Source organism: Haliotis rubra, unplaced genomic scaffold, assembly GCF_003918875.1.
Source record: "Haliotis rubra isolate DU_JTF1 unplaced genomic scaffold, ASM391887v1 Scf182, whole genome shotgun sequence".
NCBI classification, from domain to species: domain Eukaryota; kingdom Metazoa; phylum Mollusca; class Gastropoda; order Lepetellida; family Haliotidae; genus Haliotis; species Haliotis rubra.
This window is the reverse complement of record NW_025765803.1, coordinates 328,856-350,064: the sequence shown is the minus strand read 5'-3', so window position 1 is coordinate 350,064 and position 21,209 is coordinate 328,856. Positions and strand designations below refer to the sequence as shown.

General features: G+C 39.4%; 2 protein-coding genes across 6 annotated transcripts; both read left to right on the top strand.

Annotated features, from left to right (window-relative positions):
• Positions 1–5,861: 5,861 nt before the first annotated feature.
• On the top strand, positions 5,862–17,976 carry LOC124273568. Of its 3 annotated transcripts, XR_006897688.1 has the most exons (5): positions 5,862–5,881; positions 13,859–14,136; positions 15,210–15,293; positions 15,621–17,741; positions 17,946–17,976. XR_006897688.1 is itself a non-coding variant. In XM_046708849.1 (4 exons), the coding sequence occupies exons 2-4, from the start codon at positions 13,875–13,877 to the stop codon at positions 17,528–17,530; spliced, it is 2,256 nt and encodes a 751-aa protein (XP_046564805.1). In that variant the 5' UTR covers positions 5,862–5,881; positions 13,859–13,874; the 3' UTR covers positions 17,531–17,976. The 3 variants fall into 3 exon arrangements, 2 of the variants coding, with proteins under 2 accessions (XP_046564805.1, XP_046564808.1); XM_046708849.1 differs by having other exon boundaries at positions 15,621–17,976; XM_046708852.1 differs by lacking the exons at positions 5,862–5,881; positions 13,859–14,136 and adding an exon at positions 14,388–14,592 and having other exon boundaries at positions 15,621–17,976.
• On the top strand, positions 17,613–19,966 carry LOC124273570 (protein fem-1 homolog CG6966-like). 3 transcript variants are annotated; one of them, XM_046708855.1, is made up of 3 exons: positions 17,613–17,657; positions 18,066–18,612; positions 19,021–19,966. In XM_046708855.1, exons 1-3 carry the CDS (start codon positions 17,624–17,626, stop codon positions 19,310–19,312), a joined length of 873 nt encoding a protein of 290 aa, XP_046564811.1. In that variant the 5' UTR covers positions 17,613–17,623; the 3' UTR covers positions 19,313–19,966. The 3 variants fall into 3 exon arrangements, with proteins under 3 accessions (XP_046564811.1, XP_046564810.1, XP_046564812.1); XM_046708854.1 differs by having other exon boundaries at positions 18,817–19,966; XM_046708856.1 differs by having other exon boundaries at positions 18,066–19,966.
• Positions 19,967–21,209: the final 1,243 nt, after the last annotated feature.

Below are 21,209 nucleotides of genomic sequence, written 5' to 3'. Positions count from 1 at the left end.
GGACCCGTTACCCAGGCAGTACCCAGGCAGCTGCAGCCCTTCAAGTATACCCTGGACTGTGTCACCTTGGACCTGTTACCCAGGCAGCTGCAGCCCCGAACCCTGGAACCTCCGAACCCCCGAACCCTGTGGTTAAAGCGTTCGCTCGTCACGCCGAAGACCCGGGTTCGATTCCCCACATCTGTACAACGTGAGAAGCCCATATCTTGGTCCCGCGCCCTGATGTTGCTGGAATATTGCTTAAAGCGGCGTAAAACTCCACTCCACTCCCCCCCACTCACTCACTCTTTCACTCACAACATCAGTACTCATTCACCTGTAACCCTCCATACAATGAACCATGGGCGTGTTGCTCGTGGAATCTAAGATTCTAAACTGACAACAGTCACAACAATAAAGACCCTGCAGTGATATTTTGAACCATGCAGGAGAACACAACCAGTTCATAGACCTCGACCACTTGATCATTTCGGCTTCTCTCATCTCTAGCATAGGTTACTGGGTACCTTCTCTGGATGGCATGTTGTCAATAACGAGTAACATCAATCATGTGTCAACATATTTGTAAGTGATAAAACGTGATTAAATATAAATTGCATTGATCATGAAATGACGAACTATTGCCGCATCCATTAAAACAAGCTGTGCCATGCTTTTATGTCGTGGTGATGCTTTAGTATGGGCGGTGGGCGCGCTGTCTAAGGCGCCAGGCTAGTAATCCAGCGAGCTTGGAGGTGCCTGGATCGAGCTCACCTGTGACCGGGTGTTAATAAACCTTGGAGTCAACTTTGTGTGCAGATTCTTTCAGTGTTGTCACAGACCCCTAGTGTACAGCACACAACCCTGTGCACTCAAAAGAACCCACGAATCCGTTGGTAGATGACCAGATGGTACCCTTGCCAATACGTGCAAAACACCTAGTTGCGGGTACATCAACGTGCAGTAAACTTGGACGAAGTACTGTGACTATGTGTCCCAGTCCACCCAGCTGTTAATGGGTACCTCGTAAGGATTGGAAAGCCACATTAACTCAGTGCGCCTAGTGGGCAAAAAGAGTTGTATGATCCTCAGAGAGTTGAGATTGAAAATACGATGTGCCTTTGTGATGGACATCCAATGATCGAGGGAAAACAAAAGCGCCTTTGAGCAGTTGTACTGGATATCGGCGCTATACAAATGTTAGTATGTATGTATAGTGAATGTGTGAGTTGGTTTTAGCTTATAGCAATATTCCAGCAATGTATACTATTCACACTTTACAAAGGATCAAGTCATGGATTTAACAGAAAACTATGGTGTGGGGTCAAATTTGGTTGAAATATCTAAGCTTATAATAAGCGTGGACCCTAGGTTTCAGTATGTCATTGCATGTTGTGGATCCCATACCTGCTATTGACAGGTGTTGTGTTCTTGTCAGTGACTCGTTCCATGATTTGCAAAATGGTTGATAGGTGCCATGAAAACCATTTTTATGGTTTCTCATGTATCCAGTTCATAAGGTTAGATTAAAGTAGATGTTTGCCTAAAGAAGGGTTACTATATTATTAGTTATCCAGCTTTAAATTGATACCATTTCAAATGATAAATCTACGTTTACGTAAAGTTGTGAAATTTGCGATCCTTAGCAAATTGGCGGTAGTATACATCCCCAGCGGGGGACATCACAAATGGGCCTCACACATTGTACCCACTTGGGGAATCGAACCCGGGCCTTCGGCGTGATGAGTGAAGCTTTAACCTGAAGGCTTATCAACTGCCCACTATAAGTACAAGCACTCGAAAGCATGTTCTGTCCAACTTCTCAAAAGGACATTCAAATTATTAATACACAGAATATTGATTGGTGATTCGAGGTATACAGAGTTCCAGGGGGAATTTTCTTTACTTGAGGATAATATCAAAGATGCGTAATCTTTTATGGTCTGTAATTTATCTGAATTATTGAGGACAGACTGCAGTAACATTACTCAACTGTGAGTAGCGTTCATAATGTGTGACCAGCTGTGTCAGATATAAACACTAATAACCGGTTGTTAATGTTTTTAAACGACATTTGTTGTCTCTAGAATGGTTTGGGACACAGCTAAAGCCGGATTGGTCTAAAATATACTGAGCTGGGTGCCGTTCCACTAACCGATCTTAACTCTGATCAACCTTAGCAAGTTACGCCAATTTTACAATCGTCTTAGCTAAAAGTTATACCCGTTTCATAAACCGATCATAGCCGGTCCCGATCTTACGATCCAATCCAAACTTAGGTCGAGACTCTTCCGTGCGAAAGAAAGAGAAATTCCAGGCTCGAGTTATCTCCCTTTGCATAGTCTAGCAGACGATGGAAGTAGCTTTGGAACCAAATGTAAACGTGGAGAAAGAACGAGAACGGTCACTTCTCACTGTATAATATACTGCATTTCCGTGACTTCTCACTGTATGATATACTGCATTTCCATGACTTCTCAATGTATGATATACTGCATTACCATGACTTCTCACTGTATGATATACTGCATTACCATGACTTCTCACTGTATGATATACTGCATTTCCATGACTTCTCACTGTATGATATACTGTATTACCATGACTTCTCACTGTATGATATACTGCATTACCTTGACTTCTCACTGCATAATATACTGCATTACCTTGACTTCTCACTGTATGATATACTGCATTTCCATGACTTCTCACTGCATGATACACTGCATTACCATGACTTCTCACTGTATGATATACTGCATTTCCATGACTTCTCACGGTATGATACACTGCATTACCTTGACTTCTCACTGTATGATATACTGCATTTGCATGACTTCTCACTGTATGATATACTGCATTTCCATGACTTCTTACTGTATGATGTACTGCATTTCCATGACTTCTCACTGTATGATATACTGCATTACCTTGACTTCTCACTGTATGATATACTGCATTTCCATGACTTCTCACTGTATGATATACTGCATTTCCATGACTTCTCACTGTATGATATACTGCATTACCATGACTTCTCACTGTATGATATACTGCATTTCCATGACTTCTCACTGCATGATACACTGCATTACCTTGACTTCTCACTGTATGATATACTGCATTTGCATGACTTCTCACTGTATGATACACTGCATTACCATGACTTCTCACTGTATGATATACTGCATTTCCATGACTTCTCACTGTATGATACACTGCATTACCTTGACTTCTCACTGTATGATATATTGCATTACCTTGACTTCTCATTGCATGATATACTGCATTTCCATGACTTCTCACTGTATGATACACTGCATTTCCATGACTTCTCACTGTATGATATACTGCATTACCTTGACTTCTCACTGTATGATATACTGCATTACCATGACTTCTCACTGTATGATATACTGCATTACCTTGACTTCTCACTGCATGATATACTGCATTACCATGACTTCTCACTGCATGATACACTGCATTACCTTGACTTCTCACTGTATGATATACTGCATTTCCATGACTTCTCACTGTATGATATACTGCATTTCCATGACTTCTCACTGTATGATATACTGCATTTCCTTGACTTCTCACTGCATGATATACTGCATATCCATGACTTCTAGCTTGATTATATACTGCATTTCCATGACTTCTCACTGCATGATACACTGCATTACCTTGACTTCTCACTGTATGATATACTGCATTACCTTGACTTCTCACTGCATGATATACTGCATTACCATGACTTCTCACTGCATGATACACTGCATTACCTTGACTTCTCACTGTATGATATACTGCATTTCCATGACTTCTCACTGTATGATATACTGCATTACCATGACTTCTCACTGTATGATATACTGCATTTCCATGACTTCTCACTGTATGATATACTGCATTTCCATGACTTCTCACTGTATGATACACTGCATTACCTTGACTTCTCACTGCATGATATACTGCATTTCCATGACTTCTCACTGTATGATATACTGCATTTCCATGACTTCTCATTGCATGATATACTGTATTTCCATGTTTCATCTCACGCTTGGAATAAGTATCGAAATGATATGTCAGCAGGCGACATTGTCTGTCTAAAATGTTGTGCTTGTTTGTTGTTTGTAAATAATCGTGTCAGGGCCAGACAATCCAATGATCAATATGATAAATAGTGATCATAACTTCCTTGCTTACGGATTTAGAATCTACACCGAAATGTCGCATTTATTGCAATAAAGAAGTTGTCTATCCTTAAAGTGATCTTCTTCATCATATCAACTTCTAAATATAGGGATAATAGTCGTCTGTGATGTTGTTGTTTACAGATCGGCAGAGTACGTCTGTGATGTTGCTCTTTGCCTTCTTAGATGTTATTACTTTAAAAACATGTTTGGAACATCTGCAATATTTGGAATTACGCTTTCTCAGTGAAGTGCAGATTCTAATACTTTTTTGTATTTGGTTGAGTCCCAACTCTCAGAGTAAAGCCCCTAATCGCAAGTACACAAAGTCAGCCGTCCAGCCCACTTAGCCACCACGGATTCCACAAAAATGCAATTCGGACAAACTGTATTGTCTGTTTGGGTCAAAATGATACCGATGAATCACAATCGGTTCATCATCAAGCATTCATTTCAACTAGGTTTCGTTCGACTCAGTATAGCAGTGTAACGAATAATACTGAGCCTAAGTTTACTTAGACTGACATCAAAAGCAACGAAACATGCTTTGAATGGCATGATAATGCGTAACAAACCAACACCAATCTGTAAGGTAGATCAATATCCCAAAGCTCATGACCATAAAACTTTACATTTACCGCCTTATTATTGCGATCTCAGTCCAATAGAACTTATCTCGGGTATAGTAAAATCTGATTTGGCAAAACTGTGCACACTAAGCTGCACGTTCTCCCCGCCCTTGGGGCTGTTCCTGCAACAGTTTATTGTAACTTTACCCTCGTAAAACTTCACAAGAAAAATCAAAACAAAATAATGATAGTTTGTTGAATACCTTTTTTGTTTTGGAGACAAACGTTATGAAACTTGTTTCCAGAGTTGGTCTGGTGTTTTCATTACATTTTGCGTTGAAATGAATGTTTGATTATGTACCGATTGAGAGATAGATTATGATTCATCGGTGTCATTTGGACTCGAACAGACTGTAGACTAGACCACGGATTTTGTGAATACTTCTGACAAGTGTAAATTGGCACGGCTCCCACACATGTTATACCTGGGTCTACACATTCTCAGTAAAGATTCTAGTACTTTTGTTGGAGTGAGTCCCACCCATAGGGCGTGGGTTCCCGGGTGGGACTCAGTCCATCAAAAGAGTTAGAATCTGTAAAGAGAAAGTGTAATCCAAAACATAACGTGTTACATTTGACCAGTTTCTAAATGGCATTGTATCATATTTAAATTCACTTCATAAATAACTTCCATTGATAGTGAAACGAGTTTTCTTGCAGGGTAGAGGAGAGGTGGTGATAGAGGTGATGTCAGCGTGCCCTGTGTTAAACCTTATACAAAGTGTGTTATCTCGAGCGAATTAAAGTAGTAGCTGCGCTCGAGTTTCAAGTAACCAAAGAGGCCCAAGTGAGGTGGCGGCAAATGGTAATAAATCAAAACATGATGAAATCTTCAGCACATATTTTCAAATGTCTTGTCATCAGTAGGGGGTGGCGGAAACAATGTGTACGAATCTACCACACACTTAAACACAGACACAAACACCTTTATGTTGTCATAAACGATTGTTTAGATTTATAACAACCTTGATCAGGCCCCTTTGCTTGTCACAATAAGTATGTATATTATATCAGGCGATCAGTCTGTCCTTGATATTACAACCCAGCCGCACCCGACAGGGAGCAGTGTAGGTAAGATGGCTCTTGTTTTGGGGTGATGTTGGTGTACTGTAACATACATATCTGTGTTCGCTCCAAGGGAACATAACTCTAGAAATTATAACAACATAGACAGCTGTTTGACACATTGCAATCTATTATGTGATATTCACTTTGATTCGTCTGTGTGTTGATAGACGAATGTGTGGTCTACGTAAATGCTTTTCAAAAGTCATGAAGTAAGTTTTTTTTTCAAAATGTCGAAAGTAACTACTGCTTGTCGATATGTGTGTGTTTGATTTGACATGAAATGTGAGACTCTCCCGCTTTCATCTCTAATGAGATGGTGTTATTATTATCCAAAGTTTAAGGAAATGCTATTAAATCTTAATTCTTTTCATTGTGTTGTGTAAAGTGGGTACTGAGGACAGTGACGTTTGTTAAAGCGTTTACTGTAAACTGTGTATTGAGAGGGCAAGTCTTATACAAACTGAATATACCGAACCAGGTATATAATGAACCAGGAACATGGTGCTGGTCGAATCTAGGATTTAAAACCGTCCCCAGTGACCATAACAAATACCCTGATTATTTGAACCAGGGCCTAAGCAGCAGAATATACAATGGCAGAACGGGACCACTCCCCCTCATCAAGCTTTTTCACCTGAATTCTTATCCGTTTTGCTAATCTGATCGAGATGAATGCACAGCTCTTGATAGGGAACTATATCTGATAATTTTGAACCACTCAGTTAAAAACCCGAGTGTCCTCGATAAGACCTTACCAAGTCTTAAGGAATGGTTAATGTTAGCATTAAGTTTGACTCATTTGGTATGAGGCTAGCTCCATTATGTTTAAGAATTTCGTCGTTTAGCGAACAAACACTATAAAAACCATCGGATACAATGTGGTGGTCTTTATTTAAACATACCCTATCATTGTTTTTCTCATTACTTATATTAGTCGTGGGTAATACAATAAATAATTATATAATATACAAAGATACTAAATTATATTTTCAATATGAGTGAAGCGGATAAACTAACGAACATGGACATTGTGGTGGAACCATGGTAGAAAATATATCATGTTCGTCAACAGTGCAAGCAAATTTGAATAGGATATTGCTATAAAATTGAAATGTTGCTTATGTCTATAAATTCATAGCTGATTCTAACCGCTTTCAATAAGTGCTTGGTACCATAAGTAATATGTTCATTAAGTAGTACATCTTATTTGTTAACATTTGCAAGCATGCATCTCTTCTTACAGTATATACCATCAGAATTCCAAGGTAGAAATGTAGCAGTCTATATTTAGCCTGTTTGCTGATTCTATTTCCTTTTATATGTAATATCAATGTTCAAACCTTGCACATATAGCTTCTTTGGAAATAAAATATTGTTTAATCAATTGGTTTGAAAAGAAGTACAAACATATGTAAATATGAATGGAAGGTTTAGCCTGGTGAGTCACGCAGACTGGAATGTCAGTTACTGAAATTGAAAATATTCACCCAAACGCAACCGTCCACGTTAAAGTGGGGTCGAAAGCTCGTCATCTCGCCTCAAACTTGTGTTTTGGCGCTACACTCCAGCGGATCGCAATTTTTTCAGTCTAAGATATACTACCCATCAAAAGCTTAAACTCACTAGTGAAAATTAAGTAAAAATAAAGGTTAATGGTACCTGCGGCAAAGATTAATTATTTACAAAACCCTGCAAGATATCATTACACAGCCAACTTACATGAAATCGATATGGGTCATGCTTCCACAAAACAATGTCATTTCCGATTTCCGTACTTCTGCAACAAACATAACTGTCTGAGATTGGAATGTGTATTGAATTTCAACTGAGTATTTATATACTCCAGCAGGTAAAGGGTTAACAGAATGCATGAAATACAGCTCACCTTTTCTAGCTCATTGTACATGTCTGCATATGAATATAATTCTGCAGTATACAAGCAGGTCAAAATTAAGACTATTCTCTGCAAGAAATGAAATATCAAATTCTCAATGGATAGGAAATATTACTTATAAGTCAATCAATTCTAACAATTTGTACAAAGTTTCAATTACATACCTTCAACTGAACAACACAGGGTTTGCAGAAACACCGTTCCTGGTCTTGAATTGATAACACTAAATTTTTCACTTTGCTTTTAAGGATAGGTATAGTTTAACACAACTGCTTATCATTCAGCTGAATCACACGCCAGACAGAGATGTGTGCGTTCACCTGTACCTGTGATATTTTTATACCAACATAAAATTAAATCACGTATATCTTCAATGTTTTACCACTTTATTTTGAATGTTAATGGTACACGCTATTTAGAAAATGTCTCGATTTATATTACACTTTATCATGACTTACAATTCCTTTGAATTTTCAGTACACATATTCTATTAAAAGTGTCACGATCAAGATTTGCAAACTTTTTTGTTTGCAGACATATAAGAAAGTATACCATATGACCTCTTTACACTATTATCTGATTATTGCATTGTATTCCAATAGTTGTGACTCAAAATATTTTATTGATACTTCATCAACTATACAACCTTTATATTAAACTGAGGTGAAGTTTAGTTTCAGGTGTTTTCTGTGGGAGGTTATTTAGTACAATGTATGTATGTAACCTATAAATAGCTAAAGATATGCATGACTTAACAAGTCAGCCAAGTCATGGTTGGGTGTATTGTTCTCATGCTCTGATACATTCAGTCATCTCAGCCTTCATTAAAGCAAAACAATGGATAGTATAAAAACGTAGAAGACATTTCCAAATAGGGAAGTGCTGACACAGAAAGGAATGTGTATTGACGTGACAAGCTCACTGTGTGGTCATTGTTGAGATGTTATTACAGATCATGAGCCACAACTGACTAGTGTGTGGGCTGCGACTTGACACTATTGAAAAGAGATGCCGTGTGTCAACAACCTGTTTGTGAGTTTTTATGATAGATACCAGAATTCGAAGAACAGCATTTTGCAAAAATATGAAATTATCTAAGCTGTAATCGTTTTGTGTTTTCTTCACACGAAAAATTCGAGTTCAACTACACCACCTGGATGTATTGTAGGAATAGTTTCATTGGTAAATACTTTAGGTTTTTTTGTTTATTTGGTCAAAGCTTCTTTAACTAGCTTTGTTGTTATCCCTCGGTAGTTATTTAAAGTGCATGAACACTCATAAACACGCAATGTATGCATGACATCAAGGTTAGACGTGATGCCAGATGCTAATACACTAATGCTAGATTCTTTATTCAGCCAAAACATGGCGTAGCAGACCTTTCCATATAAGGTTATGCTACTACTTGATCACCCGATCCAGAGCCGGGGCGGTCTTGTAAAAAGGCAATTACACTGGTGCCAGCAATATATATATATATTCAGGGGTTCGGGGGCGGCGGTGTAGCCTAGTGGTTAAAGCGTTGGCTCGTCACGCCGAAGACCCGGGTTCGAATCCTCACATGGGTACAATGTGTGAAGCCCATTTCTGGTTTCTCCCGCCGTGATGTTGCTGGAATATTGCTAAAAGCGGCGTAAAACTAAACTCAGTCAGTCAGTAATAGCCTGTTCAAGATCATATTGTTCTGAACAATAGGATTGCTGAAACATATTTACAATGTGCATGACACCATAGAAACATGAATTAAAAACAACGAAACAAAAATTGTAACAGGCCTTTTATTAACAACATAAGGTGTCAGTCTTCACAAGTGTAGGGTTCAAGGGATTTTCACAAGAAAAATAAGCAATCTTGACGGTTCAATGATTTTAAAGCTTGTATTGTGTTTAAGTCTTGACATGAAACATGAAACAACTCAGATACAGCAGATATAGAACAGAGAAGACTATCGTTTAGCGGCATTTATGCCACAGAAAGATGTTTGTGTCCTGGGGGTCCGAACTTGGCTGCTCTCCTGATGTATAGGACCAAGCTGTTGGTGTCATTTCGAGAAAACTGTTTTGTCTTGGCAGGTTGTGTTTTTAATATGTGGATAAGTCGACATCTCTTCCTTCCTTTATGTCGGCTTGGTGACTGATTCTTCTGTGTCATTATTATGGGATGATAAAATCTCGAGTGAAGGGTTGTAACGCAAGACAAGGATTTTATTCTTGCTGACCCTCCCCATCATCATTATCGTCATCGGCAGCCATGACAGATTCACTGTCACTTTCTACTTCGGGCATATCTATACGAGTCAGAATGTCTTTCATGATAGTTTTCATGAAACGGGTTATCTTGTTTTTGATGATAGATTGATCAGTGCCAGGGTCCATATCACTCAGGCTGTCTAGGTTGGGTTGAAATAGAGGTGCCTGTTTAAAGTATTGAGTGAACTCTATGACATTGTTAAGGCTATTGGCCAATTCATTTCCCCATATCTGTTTCATTTTTCTGTCAATCCAATCTTCTGTTCGACCCTGTTGTCTGTACTTTTTCCTTTTGAGTTTCATCACGTCATGGTTGATGTTGTACACACGATTCCAGATGCGTTGTAAACCCACATTTTGCCACTCCTCCATGTCAGTGCTTGAAGGCTTCCCACGACATTGTTTTCCAGCAGAACCTCCTCCTTTCTGTACAGGAAGTTGTTCCTCGCCTTCACTGTTGTCGTCACTATCATATCTGAGACGTTTCCTCTTGGATTTCAAACTGGTGTTTGCTGGACACCATGTTTTGATATGTCGCTGTAGATCATGCATATTGTCTATCAATACCCCACAGTCGGTACACGCAGTGGCCATGGTGAAAGGTCCTGTGTCGTCACTCGAGATGGATGCTGTTTCAACGTCGTTGTCAAAGCTAAGAAATCTTTCTTTGGATGTGTGATCAGCACAAATGTCGGAAGCTGTCTGAACGTCTAATACTGGAGAGACCTCTTTTACCTGTTCTTGTTGCAAACCACTCTGTTGATCAGATGTATTGAGGTTGGTTTTCAAGAGATTGACATGGAGTCTAATCTTTTCACTTGTACTAGGTTTGAGATCCACTGTGAGGTGTCCATAAGGTGTTTCAACAGCCTTTTCATAAAGAGTCATAAATCTACTAATGTTCTCAGGAAATATCCTTCTGGCAAATAACTCCACCTGCTGTCTGTCCACTGGTGAATTGAAAAGTGTTACATATTGTGAATTTAGAGCAATGTCACGAGATTCTTTACCTCTTGGGAAGAGGTTTTGCAATAGCAAAAAGATAATAACATTTTTGTGGTGGGAGGTTTGAGTAAACAGACGGGAAATCCGCTTATCGTTCTTTGCTTCAGACAGAAAATCATCCAACACCATCATGTTCTGGTTGTGGGCATCAAAGTAGTTTTCATCTTCGATATTGTAAGGTATTCCTTTCACAAAGGTCTCTATCTAACGCAACTGCCGTTGCACCGAGCTTAGTCTGCACGGTTTGTAAAGCCTTAGTGGTCAGACAGTTTGGACCTTGTATTACGGAAGTCGGTTAAGCTTAATTCATTACAGATAAAGTTGATGCCATGGCGACCAGCTAGTATAGACAATGCGAGTTGTTTTCTAGTATGGGAATGCGGGAGATACCTTGAGAAGCTTTAAGTCACAGTATCCTTTTTTTCATCTATTTCAAACTCAACCGATAGGGGTAACTTAATTTTCATCTTCCTGTAAGGCATCGTAATAATCATTAACAGCTGGATGTAAACCCATGAGTGGGGTTTCATGATCCAAGTGGGTTCCATCGGAGAGGGCAACGTCGGACAAATCGTGCTTTTGGAAGATTAAGAGAACCATTAGGAGTCAAAGCAATTCGTCAATCCATTACTATAACTAACAATCCAAGTACAATTAATCAAAACCAAACGCTGTCGGTTCGCTTTCCTAATCTGGGCAATAATGACGTAACCAAACGTTGTTGGTTTGCTTTCCAAATCTGGGTGTTAATGACGGTACTGCGAGACTGGCTTTGAATATTAGTTTTACTTCCACGGATGATAAAAGGGAAATCGTTTCGAACACTGGCCAGGCGATCGTTAAGAAAACGATTATTAAGTCAGCGAAATTAAGACAAATTGCAACCAATATTCGTGAACTTTAGCCATATTGTCTGATTGTGTTATCGTCAACAAAAGATCACAGGGATGAAAACAATACACTGTGGAATATCAATCTGAACGTGCCTGCTAGACCTTTGAAGTGTATTTTGATCATTCCGGAAGAAGGAATTATGCCGTTTCAAAAAGAAACGAAAAGTATTGGAACCCTGAGATTACAAAAGTCGAAGTGATTATGGAGGGTGTGCCTAATCAGCTACTTAGTCCAGGCGCGAGGACCTACCAACAGCGGGGTGAGATAAACTGCAGTCCAGAAATTAACTCGATTAAGAAGAATCTCGGTCTCGTCGATGTGACGATCGGTGATTATCTGATGAGTAATTGAGAGCTGTGGCTGAATATGCGATCCACGAATGATCAATTTCACGGTAGTGGGCGTCGAATCGAAAACGAGAGCAATGGTATCACAATCCAAATCACCTCATTATGGATGCACAACTGAATTAACAAAAACACTTTTATATTGGATATGTTTGAAGGTTATTTTTTCGTGTGTTTTTTAACCATATCGCTATTCTTTGTACTATACTGGACAAAAATGTTTAGGGATATATGTAAATTTTGATACTATGAGTAATAATCTATTTACTCATTGATACACTGATAAATTATAAATAATAAAAATACCAATATCCCTGTCTTATTTTGTCCAGTATATTTCACATGTCAATAAAACGTACAAGGGGAGAGAATGGGTTATGCATGACGAGGAGGTGCTTCAATTGACCCCGGAGTATACTTACAGAACTGGCTGTGAGCATTTTACAACAAGTTTAAGGGAGAGTCAACGCTTTTTATCCATAGACGACTGTCGCACTCATAAAGAGATCACTGAAAAGAAAGATTTGTTGTCGTATTTAGCATTCTCGGGCCATCATATTGAGCATAGCGTTTGGGTACTAATGCAAAAATTCAACTCGGTAACAAGTGTGTAAATGTGAGCGCGATTTTAATCTGTCCACGACTGAGGTAATCATGTTACTGTACGAGTTCTCCCCCTTTTTGATCGATGACGGAAGTAGAACACTGGTTACTTCCTGGTTGTATGGACGGATGGAGTGGGCGTACATTATGACACTGTAAGTTTGTTCATGTTTAATGTTGTTTTATGTTCTGTCTCCTTGCTTTTGACTGAATTGTTGCTCTTGTCTTTTATCTTGATATTGTTAAGTGTCGAATGTCTTCAGAATAGGTTGCAGGGACTATCGTCGGTGACCGAGCACTTGTCTTGACAAAGCATCTTCATACACTCCGATGTGATCTAAGACACATACATCCACGTATATATAACTGTCCATTCTATGCTGAGTGTCTTTCCCAAACCAAACTGTCAAAGCCTGAATGGCAATTCCAATCATATGTAAGGTACTAGCCTGTCAATAGGTACACATGTCTTTGCAAGGTGGTTGTCTTTGTTTTGTTGTTGTTTCAGCAGATCTTCAAGACTGGTAATCTCCTGGAGTTGAAATTATGATTTATGAAGTTATGTGGCGGCTTGTATATGTCCAGACCTGGTGTTTGTCATGCTTAAGAATCAGTGGTCTAAGCGTTGTCTAACTTGCTAGTTCTTTAGCCGCCTTTGCAAAACCTACTCATATTTATCAATTGTCCACTTGCTGGGTGAATATAAATATATAATAAAATAGGATAATAGTCTTCTCCTGGATACTCCTGGACATCACCATATATGTTTTTTCAATCTTTTCGTTTTTAATCTTGCATGAGTTTAAGATTTGACCTTGTTCACTATTACCTTCAAACGTAAACTTGTCGGACGTATCTGAATGTGTGAGTCTGAGAAAGATCAACCTTATCATGTCCAGTTTATATCTGGTCATAAGGATTGTACTTTTAAACTTGTAATGGCAATAGCACTTAAGAAAATATACTAAACTATTAGCTATATTTACAGAATGGTCTCGTGAAAAATGGAAACTGGACCTCTGAAAAACACTCCAGATGTGACAGAGTACAGACAATCCGCATCAACATCAACACAAGATGACACTGTGGCTAGATCAGAAACAGGCACAGGTGCAGACCTCAGGAGCACTGCCCACAGGAGCGCTGCTCCCCAGGTCAGTCAGGCCTTCCGACCAGATGACCCTCCATCCGCTGCAGCCAGCATTACCACGACCACCCCTCAGCTGGAGCCAACTTTCATCACACTACCGTCAGACAATGTGCAAGGTATGTCGACATTTAATCGCGTTAATATATGGCCTGATATGCTTATCCCGCGCGGTAACCAGTCAACTGTTCACATACAATCACCCCAAATTCCTACCTCCACACCACAGCTGGGCATACCCACCCCACCTCTCCAATACCCCAGCATACTGGTTAACGCTGACGGGCTAGTAAATCAGAGGCTAAACTTCAGGGCTATCGATACCATAAGCTTTCATGTGAGACAGACAGTGAAGGACAACATTGACCGGGGAGACTTTATTGACATGAAATCACTGTTGCCATCAGAAAATCAGGCGGCAATAGAAGGGTGTCAACGGCAAGGGAGACAATCCAACCCTTCCTCAACACAAGAAGGTGCTGTCGCCACATCATCAACAGACACATCGGCGGTAATAGAGGAGAACCAGCAGCAGGGACTTCAGTCCATTTCTACAACCACACACAACTACATCGGTAAATCTTCCCCTACTATAACTGTCATCTTATTGTTGGAGCATATTTTTCCCATCATGATGGCTGCCTCTGTACTTGGGTAGAGCGTCTGCCAAATTCAATAGAAAATAGGATTAAATGTAGATGTTTCTCTGATGTGGTAAAGGATTATTAATCATACATCTTATAGGACTAAATCAACAAAGTTTAGAATTGAATGTGATGTAAGTTAGCTGACATGACATTAAAGGGTAGCAAACAAAGATCATCCTGGTTCACATTTTAAGCATTAACAATTATCTTCACACATGTAAATTCGCATACTTGTAAGTAACTGCATACTGTTACCTGAATGTTTACTGTCAGTTTGAGCTTATGTCCTGTGTTATTGATGGTTGTCAATCCGTCTGATAGCGCTGAGTGATCACAATTTACCATAAACATTTTTCCAACAAGTGAAAGCATACTTTAAGAACATAGTCAGCTTATTTTCATTTATTTTCTTCAATTATTTCCTTGAACGTCGTTATTTGCTCCAGGTTGTTCAGTACCTCAGTAATATGTGTCCCAGTCCTTCAACGTTGATTTTTGTCAGTATCCCACTGTCCTACTCATTCAAATTTTGTTTCTTGTTCCAGGTTGTTCAGTATCCCAGTATGACCTGTCAAACTCATCTCAAACTTCAGAGGGGAATCCCGGACATCGTGGCTGTGTTTCACAAGGTAAAGTGTTAGTGAACGGTCACTTATAGCGAAAGCTTGTCTTCTGTCACAGTGCACAGATTAGGAATGGACCTCACTTTCAGTTAACATAGTATGCAACATTACTTTTGTAGATAGATGTTGTTACCAGTTGGAATGGAGAAATATAGTTCAGAATATGTTTCCATTTCTTTTTGTTTAGTACAACCACTGAGCTAGCCTAATGTGAAAATCTACAATATAATTACAAGCATATTGTTCTCATCTATTTTTCTTAAAATCTCAGTCTTTCTGGTATTAAGATGTTTGGGAAGACGTGTTCTAGTCCTCTGATGTTCATGTTTTCAGCATCTCTTAGCATCAGGATCAAGCAACTCAATGAAGGGTTTGAGGAAATTGGCACACTCCATAAAGCAGAAGAACTCCTAAAAAGACACAACCATGTGACAGTTTGTGGAGCTCCCGGCGATGGAAAAACAAGCATTGCTCTCAAGATGTGTGAGAAATATCTGCGAAAGAAATATGAAGTTGTATTTGTTGAAAACGTTGAAGAGTTTCAAGAAGATACAATAATTCAGCGACAGTGTCACATGCTGATTGTGTTTGATGATATATTTGGTTCTGGACCATTTCCGTCCAATGTGCAGAAAATCAAGAAGGTGTTGGCCAGACTGGCTGATGTTTTAGTAAACATCTCAGTTCAAATGGTAGAACAGGACAAGAAGAAGCGAGAGCAGAAAAAACTAAATGCAGACAAGAAGAAAAATGAGTCTTTGTCTGCTGCAGATGCAAAAAGCCTCTACAAAGTCCGCTTCATCTTTACATCTAGAACATACAACTGGAATGAAGGATGCAGCAGACTTCACCAGTTCAAAATAAATCTCTTCAACCCTGAGAGTGTTATCGATTTGGCCACAACTACTCTGACTACTGACGAAAGGAAATCTATAATAAATTCATTCTTGAAAAGAAATCAAATGTTTGACATCTCCAGTCAGGACAAGAACACAATTACACAGTTACAAGACAACATGTTTGGGTTTCCACTCATCTGTCAACTTTTCTGTACCAACCCAGCCTTCCAGATGCACAAAATTACTACCTTCTTTCAGAACCCTCTGACCTATCTGAGAGGTGACCTTGACGCAATTATCCGTGAAGGTAGCAGCAGATCGGCAGCCCTCGTTCTCCTTGTCCTGTGTGGGGGAAAGTTGGACCTTGTCTCCTTCAAGTCGGGGACAAGATGTGAAGCATTGTTTCAGGTTGTAAAGGAGGAAATACCATCCTGCACTCGTACAGACATCGGTAAGGAGATCAGCAACTTTACCGGCACCTACTGCACAGTAGAGAATCATGTAGCCTCCTTCTCTCATCCATCCATTCACGACGCCGCAGCATGTGCTTTGGGCCATCTCAATGAAGTGTTGTTACTGGAACATTGTTCTCTGCAGTTCCTATCTGAAAGAGTCAGACTTAACAGGGATGATGGCTTTCACTCAACCCACACTGATGATGTCACAAACATGATTTACATCACTTCCAGTCTACATCCATTGGTGATTACCAGATTGGTGCAAGGTGTCCGAGAGGGGTGTTTTAGATGGACAGTTGGTCACCCTATATTCAGCAACGTCCAAATAGCCTCCTCCTTCTTGACAGAAATGTCAGACCTGCCAGATGTTGTTCACAGAAAAGATACGAGCTCCGGTGAATGCTTTCTGTATTGGGTCTCACTTTCAACCAACCAGTCACTGTTTGAATGCTCATTGTCACTGATGTGTAGAGAGAGAGGCCTTTCAAATTCTGTTGTCACTGACTTCTACGATAGTATCATAGGCTGTATACAGAGTGGCAATCTACTGTATCTTCAGCTTATTGCTGCTGCACTCAAACAGCGTGACAGATTTGATGTAGATTACAGGACAAAGGGCCACAAAACACTGCTGATGGTTGCTGCTGTTGCAGGACAGTTGAATGTGTTCAACTTCCTACTGAAAGAGGGAGCTGATGTTTCAGCGACAGACAATCGACATTACAACTGTCTTCATCATTCATGTAAATCGGGGAGGCAGGATATAGTAAAAGTTCTTGTTAAACAGTTTCAACATCTGATCAATGTTGGTGATAAAGATGGAAACACCCCCGCAATTGTATGTGCTGTGTCAGGGCAAGTGGAAATCCTCAAACTTCTCGTTTCACACGAAGCAGATTTAACTAAGACGACTGAGTATAACAGGCTGAACATATTTCATATATGATGTATCCAAGGTCATGCTTCAGTCGTAGAATATTTGCTGACATGTGAAAACATAACCCTAGATAAGCGAGAAAGTCAGGGACAAACAGCACTGATGATGGCAGCAGCAAGAGGACACTATGATGTATATAATCTTCTTGTGTTGGAGGGAGCTGATCTGTCACTGACTGGTGACTACAACACTGACTGCTTGATGTTGGCATGTGAGGGAGGTAACATGTCTATAGTGAAACACCTCCTTTCCTCGAAAATATTTGACATCAATAGACAAGGGGTTTTTTTTAGACGGTCAGCTGTTATGGTCGCAGCAGTGGAAGGACACGATGTTGTATATAATCTTCTTGTGTCGGAGGGAGCCGATCTGTCACTGACTGATGTAGACAACAAGGAATGCTTGATGTTGGCAAGTGAAGGAGGTAACATGTCTATAGTGAAACACCTCCTTTCCTCGAAAATATTTGACATCAACAGACAAGGGGGGAGGTTTAGACAGTCAGCTGTTATGGTCGCAGCAGTGGATAGACACGATGTTGTATATAATCTTCTTGTGTCGGAGGGAGCCGATCTGTCACTGACTGATGTAGACAACAAGGACTGCTTGATGTTGGCAAGTGAAGGAGGTAACATGTCTATAGTGAAACACCTCCTTTCCTTGAAAATATTTGACATCAACAGACAAGGGGGTGTTTTTAGACAGTCAGCTGTTATGGTCGCAGCAGTGGAAGGACACGATGTTGTATATAATCTTCTTGTGTCGGAGGGAGCCGATCTGTCACTGACTGATGTAGACAACATGGACTGCTTGATGTTGGCATGTGAACGAGGCAACATGTCTATAGTGAAACACCTCCTTTCCTTGAAAACATTTGACATCAACAGGCAAAGGAGTTCTAACAGACAATCAGCAGTTATGATGGCAGCCACAAGCGGACACTATGATGTTTATAATCTTCTTGTGTCGGAGGGAGCTGATCTGTCACTGACTGATGTATACAACATGGACTGCTTGATGTTGGCAAGTGAAGGAGGCAACATGTCTATAGTGAAACACCTCCTTTCCTTGAAAACATTTGACATCAACAGGCAAAGGAGTTCTAATAGGCAATCAGCAGTTATGATGGCAGCTGTAAGCGGACACTGTGATGTATATAATCTTCTTGTGTCGGAGGGAGCTGATCTGTCACTGACTGATGACAACAACATGGACTGCTTGATGTTAGCAAGTGAACGAGGCAACATGTCTATAGTGAAACACCTCCTTTCCTTGAAAACATTTGACATCAACAGGCAAAGGAGTTCTGACAGACAATCAGTAGTTATGATGGCAGCTGCAAGAGGACACTATGATGTATATAATCTTCTTGTGTCGGAGGGAGCTGATCTGTCACTGACTGATAAATTCAACAAGGCCTGCTTGATGTTGGCATGTGAAGGAGGTAACATGTCTATAGTGAATCACCTCCTTTCCTTGAAAACATTTGACATCAACAGGCAAGGGGGGTTTAACAGACAATCAGCAGTTATGATGGCAGCTGCAAGCGGAAACTATGATGTATATAATCTTCTTGTGTCGGAGGGAGCTGATCTGTCACTGACTGATAAATTCAACAAGGACTGCTTGATGTTGGCATGTGAAGGAGGCAACATCTCTATAGTGGAACACCTCCTTTCCTTGAAACAATTAGGCCAGGGTCAAAGGGGATTAGAGGAATATATCACTTTTGCCGAAGAATGGTTCAACCAGAAAATAATGAATCTTGTGAGGTCCTCTTCATCACGATGATAGTTGCCCTGGACTGACGACAATAAAACTCTTGGATGGTTAATCACAGTCTGAACGTTGTGAACATCGTGTCTGAACAAGTGTATGACTTATACATAACTTGCATTGCACAGATGTATGTAACATGTTATGATGACCCCAGAAGAAAAAACATATCTGTGCTTCTCCGAGAGGGGATAAATCAATATTATGACTTTCAGTTTGAATATGGAGATATCGTTACATTCGTACATGCGTGCTACATATTATACCAATAATTCATTTTTACAATAGGCTAAGTTTGTGATCTGCATGAAAATGTCAGAGGAGAATTTCTTCAATTTTGATCAGTAGTTATTCAGTGGTATAAAATACTATCGGTTATGACACTGTTAAATTTTGATATTTGATTATCTAAATTTTATTAACACAACAAACCTGATTAGAAGTAATCAATACCAACCCCTTCAAACTGAGACCTCGGAGAAAATGCTTTTAGCTGCTTGGTTCTTGTCACTTTGTCTGACACTAATGTCGTAATGTTTCACAAATACTTTATTTGCCACACGTAACTGTTTTCGGAAACATATATAATATTGATCTCTGTTTTCATGACATAATTGTATTATTTCAACTTCTTCTTTTTTAAGAAAGGAAATTGTATGTTCATGTTAAGATGTCTCTGTCCTTTGTGACAAATATTCATCAACATAACTGTTAATAATAATAATAATAAATGGATATTTCTTATGCGCCATAGTCCATCCAGAGGATGCTCAAAGCGCTACATATAAAAAGAGTCACTGTTGTCTTCACTATATGGCTGAGATAGTGACTATGTGAGTCAGACATTCCACTCACTCACTCTTCGATATAACAGTGTACTACGGTTATGACAAGCACCCAGGGGTCACTTATTTTCTCCGTTATAACCGGAGTTCGTTATATCCATTATTGCTAAAATATGTAAAATAATGCGGGATTTCAAACTCGCTATATGTCGTGAGTTCGTTAAAAGCGTGTTTCGTAATAAACGTAATAAACATATCTGCATGTTGTTTAGCGCTCGCTCTACATTGAATAACCATATTGAATTTGACTCTAAGCTCAAAGATTGAAGTAGTTCCCTCTAACAATGTCTCAAAGAACTTAACCTGGGTATCTTATATCATCACATTATTGCTTGAACAAACAACTAGGTATCAGTGACGTGTCAAATGATACCACATATTAGACCAGAATATTAACTGGAGTAGCAATTTACCAAAAGATGGCAGCACCTCTGACCTGGCTCCACATGTCCAAACAATCATTCCAAAGAGATACCTAAGAAATGTACAGACGAATCCGTGTCTCACAGATTGATGTTATGCCTCCAGTCAAGGAATGATATTCTTATATTCACAGAAGGTATTTGAGTCAGGTTGGATAAATCTCAATCGATTTTTTTGTACTTGTGCAAACAAATATGAATGTATTTCAGTTTATAATCATATTACCAGTTTGTCAGCCAATTGCATGTAAAGAGGCCATGTCATATATTCACACTTAATAACAATTGAATTTCATTGACACCTGTTAACGATAGACATTTAAATAACAATTATCCTTCTAAACAAAGGATTGGAAAATATGCAAAAGGAAAATATGATTTCAGTATCATAACATGAAAATGGGCTGTAGGTGATTTTCTCTATTAAACCAAATGTCCAGTGTTTGATACGGTTTAAGCTAATGCCTTTCAACAGCGGCAACATGGACTTTGTTTTGTACTCTACGATTGACATTTGTGTAGAACTGATTTCATTTGAATTATGCTCCATGGCAAAATAGAACCAATTTGAATTCTTGTTATTCCTTGATAAATATATCGATTAGTTATCTATATTTTGTTTGTTGCCTTTCATCTGTAAATGAT